Raw genomic sequence first — 5346 nt, 5'->3', positions numbered from 1 at the left:
TGTTCAAGTGACTTGAGTAAGCCAAGATCAACAATGCAAAAGGTTGATGCTTGGAAAATAATGTATAATGACAATAAGAACTAAAAGCATATAGAGCAATGCTCATGAAGGGACTCAAAAGGCTTGTAGATCGTCAAAAGAGGCATGCAAGGTTAGAGAGCCAACATAGGCTCATGAAGGGACTCAAAACGCTTGTAGGTCATCAAAGAGCCATGCAAGGTTGAAGAGCCAACATAGGCTAATATATGAGGCATGGCAAACGAAGTCATGTGCTATACAAAGCAATCATCACTTGGAAGTGAACTACCAACAAGCTTTGAGGGGTCTAGAGCCAAGAGTCGAAGCTTATAATATTAGCCTTGTTAGAATTCCTCCTCTCTCTCTTTGCATGCATTCACGACTGCATTACAACCCCTGCTCCCCACCTGACCCAGGCACATACAGCCAACTTACACCATGTACACCCCACATGCTGCAAACTCATGAGTCTCTACCAAAACATCAGCCTGCATGCATGTATGCACATGCACACATAAGAATCTCAAGCTATTGTTTAAAGAAAGGAAAAACCTTGCAATGAAGGCAGACTTATAATCTCATTACTACTGCCGAATGACAAGCTGCTATCTGGGTACTGCATGAAAGCGCTGAGATAAAGAGAAGCCTTCTGTATTAAGTCTCAAGTGCATTAAATTATGGAAAATCCAAACTGGACTAGAAATTATGCCAAAAGCCTCTACTCCGGTGCCCTGCTTGGTTTATACAGGACACTAATTTTATGAATGCTTCTGAAAGGCTTTGATACACCTTGCTTTAGATATTGCAAGGAGAAAACTCTCTGAAAACCATTGCAATTTTCTTTTGTCCTTGTTTTCTTTGTGATATCTAAATATCTGAGCAGAAACCAAAGCCGCTCATTTGCTGATACCAGGGCCATAGGTTCAGTTTGCCTACATAGTCAGCATGGCGCCTGCCCTGCCTGATTTTAAAATTTTGATACAGGACACAGATTTTATGAATGCTATACATACATACACCTTGCTTTAGGTATTGCAAGGAGGGAAAAAAAACTGAAAGCCATTGCAAGCGTTTCTGTTTTCTTGGTAATATCTAAATATCGAGCAGAAACCAAAGCCGCTCCTCATACCAAGGCCAAGGATTCCATCTTGCCTACTACTTCAAAACATGACACAGGTAAGATTCTTCACTGTGGGTTGATTTTGACAGTGGGCATTACACTGCTAGCATCTGAATTTCAATCGTTCCCCAGCACACCTGTGTATTGATTGGCACAATTGACAGCCTTCTCCATTGCGTTACATCCTCAAAGAAGAATAAAATTCCCTCATCTGACTAAGAGCATATTGGGCAATGAATCAAGCCATTTTCATTGCACTCTGGACACCGTTTAACGTTGTTGTCTTCATCCACAATCTTGCAGCTTCCACTGCAATCAAGACAAGGAACAAACCGTGCACCTCCACAACCATCACAGTTACCCCCATTCATCTCTGCAGGAAGGCCTTCAACAAGCTCACTCAATTTAGCATTTTCGCATAGTTTTGCTATTTCCTCCACCCCTCCTATATATCTGCCCTTGATGAATACTCTTGGAACAGACACTACCTTATCCATCAGTTCCCTCAATTCGTTCCGGAACTCGAGGTGCATAGACACGTCCCTTTCATCAATGCTGAGGCCAAATCTTTGAAGAATTCCCCTCACCTTATTGCAATCCTCAAAAGTCTTCCTGATCCCTCGTAGTGTGGTTGTGTACAATACTACTGTTTTATCACCACCTGGGGGGCACTTCTCTTCAAAACTTTCAAATGGGTCGTATAACTTCTTCTGTATTGTAATGGGAACAGTCTTACAGGAGAAATTTGAAGCTTCATTTGACTGCCTCTGACTGGCTTTGACTATTGATTCTCGTTCAAAAGCTTGGTCTAATGGTTCTTGTTCATCGAAAGGTCCAAATTCATTAGTTGCATTTGAACTTTCACCATCGAAGGTGTCCTGATTCTGCTCATCGTTGACATGAAGTGCATTCCAATCATCTTGAGAAAGATTCTCCAATGCTTTTTCATACGATGCCAGGAGGTCAGGGTCAAACAAAGGACCATTGGGTTCAGTTGACAGTTCTGGAATGTTCACCAGTGCTGTTTTAGATAATGAGCCTGCTGGAACTGATCCAATGTGTCTAGAGGAGAGATTGGAGTGGTCGGGATTCAAGTTGAGATTGACTTTCCCACTTGAGGCTGCGTATTTCATAATTGACGTGGGAGAAATTCCTCGACTGGACTCATTGAAAACATCTTGGGAAGCGTCTTTTGTAGCTGTCTTGGAAGGAACTGTGTCCCTTCCACGTAGGTGGCCATTCTCTGATCCTGAAGGTTTGGCATTCTCTTTTTCAGAACCATCATGTTCGGCTGATCCGTGACGAGCAACCGCTCGAGAAGTTTTCGCAGCAGTTTCAGGAGGGTCCTTGAAGACTTCGCCAATAGGAGCAGGTTTAAGTCTACCAAGCCTAGCATCTAATTCCTCAAGAGTGTGGAAAGACATTGCTTTGTCAAACTTCCTGTGCTGCCGTGGGACTGAAGCTGTCGTTGAGAGAGGTTGACCAACGGTAGTCGACAGGGTCCGAACAGCTTTTGGAGGCGAAGCACTTCGTGGAGTTTCCTCGTCCAGACCCCTCATTATGTCTCCAATCTCTACATTCTCCAGGCCTTGTGGAATAGCAAGATCTTCTGTCCCTAACTTCCCTCCCTGAGCTGGGCTCAAATTGCTCTTCTCTAGACCCGGTTTCAAAGTCTGAAGCATGCTATTGACTTCGTTCCATGATTTCGGAGCCGAATCTGCCAATTCTAAACCCCTAAGCTTTTCGTACATCTCGTTCAACGATTCCAGGCCGCCGGCGTTCTTCTTTTTTACTTCTTCCGCTGGCTTCGGTGAATCAACTTTTATCAAACCATAGGAACTAGACGTCAGAGCTACCAAGTGGCGATCAAAGTCTGCACTGTTGAATGTTGTGGACTTGGGATAGCTTTTCGAGGGAGGCTTCCATCCATCCGCAATTGCTTGCTTCTTGAGATGCGTTGAAGATGTACAACCCATTCTTGCTTTCGCTGATTCGGAAGCGTACAATCTGAACAAAAGTCAATAATCACCAAAGGAGATTGAGATAAGCTCATAAACAACCGAACTAACATTTACGCATTTAGCAAACAAAATATTCAAAATGATGCGTTCGCTCCATGCACATACCCGATCAAAATATATCGAAGTACGAAGATTTAGCCGAGGATACGATTGAAATTTGAATCGATGAAGAAGACACAAAGCCCACACTGCCCGCCTTCTTGATCGTAACGGAGAAGATCGCAGCTAGGCAAACCAAATTGGGCGAACGTAGATCGAAGATTGTTTGACGCAAAATAAGTGTAGTCTCTGGACGAAGCTGAAAAAATGCTTCGACAATTGGGCGTGATGGCCGGTGAGATTTTGTTTTGTGTGTGCGCACCTCGTAAAATTCACAGGGAAAAGCTCAACGAAAGAATGGGTCTCTCTGTATCGCTCCCTCTCCCGTTGCCAAGAGATCCTGGAATCAACGGGCTGATGAGGCGAGGAGAGCAGATGAGAGAGACTCCGTTGCGGCAAACGGCTATATGCGAGTTCCAAACTGGATTGACAAAAAGCGGGGATATTCGGATGTGCGCGATCGTCGAGGAGATTTGAGCTCGAATTGCAGGGACAAAAAGCGGAGATCGGCGGGGAAGGAAAGGGAGGAGCTTAAGGGGATGGAGTGAAAGACAAGCGATTTTGGCTATGGCGAGGATGGAATGAAAGATTTGGCTATGGCGACGGATCGGAAAACGGAAACAGAAACAGAAAAAAACAGAAGCAGAACAGAAACAAAGCAAAAGCGTATGCTTTGCGTGAAGACGATGATGGGAAGCACGTTCCCTTCTTTAATTGCTTGATTACCTCTTTAACTCTCCATTAATTAATTGCTAATGGCCCCAGTTAATTCTCGCCCACCCCGCCCCTTTTCAAACCCTAGCCCCGGCCCCCCCTTCCCCCTTTGAACGGCCTTTGCCGGCCCCAGCCGGCTCTCCTACATTAGGGAACCTTGTCTCTTTGGTGTGGTGTTTCATCTCTTCCAGTATTCATGACAAACCCGAGTTTAGGCCCGGTTTTAGGCCGGTTACACACTGCCCAATGCTTGCCCAAAAATGGACGGTTTGTCTTTACACACTGAATGGACATGTGAAATACAAGGAAGGGTGCATCTATTACACAACCACAGAAAGTGCCTGCGATACAACTAATTGAAAGACAGAGGTTCGATTCCTCTTGTCAACAAAATTCGCACTTGGGCTTGGGAAGGATGGCTGCCCATCCCTTGCGCACCCTTTTTTTTTTCTCGTCCCGTTGAATTTCAACACATGGCATCCATGTGAGCCGACATCCCTGCCTACCATCGTTGGGCGGCCGATGTGTAACTGGCCTTAGTTTCAAGTGAACAAAAGAATTTCCATTGTGACCTCAAGAAAAAAAAGAAAAAAACAGAGGTCACAAAAACCTCCACTTTTTTTGTGTGCAAATGGAGTTATAAATTTGTCTAAATTTATAAAAATCCATCTCCACTTTTCTCGAAAATTTTTTCTTTGAACATTGTTCATCACATGAGGTTTACGTTTGATCTAAGTGTCTGGTGTTTAATCACTTGTCTATTGTTCCTGTCAAATATGACTCGAAGTTTGATGAGATAAACACTCAATACAAGAGAGAGAGAGAGAGAGAGAGAGGAGGGGGGGGGGGGTGTTTATCTTACCCTTCTAAGCCATTTTACCTCTAACACTACGAATTCTAGTAACATGATTGGTTATGATTGCTTAGTTTTGTCATCAGCATTGAACCTTATTGAGATTTGATGATGTTAGTGCTTATATATGGTTTGATGGTCCTAAAGGACTTGTAAGCTTATTTGTGGCAAAGCAAAAGTTCCAGAATACTAAGAGTTCAAACCAACCAACCTATACATAGGCTCTATTTTTGAATAGTTACATGAAGATGTGTAAGAGTGTGAAAGCATACCTTACAAGCCAAACTTTAGTACTCCATGTTCTAAAGGAGTTTGGTTGGGCATCCAAAAGAGGTCTAGGAGTAGAGGCTTTTGTCAAAACACAAGGAGGTCCTAGTTGGGTTTGGTTCGTCGATTGGTGTAACATTTTTTGTCATGTGATGCTTAGTGATCTTGAAGCGTTCTAAAACTTGTTAAGCTTATTACTTGTGAATATAATCAAACAAATTATTTTTGCCTATTTTTTGGAACATTTCAGTGTT

The 5346-nt window shown here is 43.4% G+C and overlaps 1 protein-coding gene across 1 annotated transcript; it reads right to left on the bottom strand.

Annotated features, from left to right (window-relative positions):
* Positions 1-675: 675 nt before the first annotated feature.
* Positions 676-3885, bottom strand: LOC147897614 (uncharacterized). The gene is made up of 2 exons (XM_087380418.1): positions 3265-3885; positions 676-3145 (listed from the first exon to the last, which is right to left on the bottom strand). The coding sequence occupies exon 2, from the start codon at positions 3112-3114 to the stop codon at positions 1354-1356; it is 1761 nt and encodes a 586-aa protein (XP_087236544.1). The 5' UTR covers positions 3115-3145; positions 3265-3885; the 3' UTR covers positions 676-1353.
* Positions 3886-5346: the final 1461 nt, after the last annotated feature.

Source organism: Dipteris shenzhenensis, chromosome 10, assembly GCF_047967505.1.
Source record: "Dipteris shenzhenensis isolate YYH24624 ecotype China chromosome 10, Dip_SZ_1.0, whole genome shotgun sequence".
In the NCBI taxonomy this organism is placed as follows: Eukaryota; Viridiplantae; Streptophyta; class Polypodiopsida; order Gleicheniales; family Dipteridaceae; genus Dipteris; species Dipteris shenzhenensis.
Note: the sequence above shows the minus strand (reverse complement) of the source record. Positions and strands in the feature narration are given on the sequence as shown.

Coding starts and splice junctions, on each gene's coding strand:
- LOC147897614 (XM_087380418.1), bottom strand. CDS start 3,114: ATGGGTTGTACATCTTCAACGCATCTCAAGAAGCAAGCAATTGCGGAT.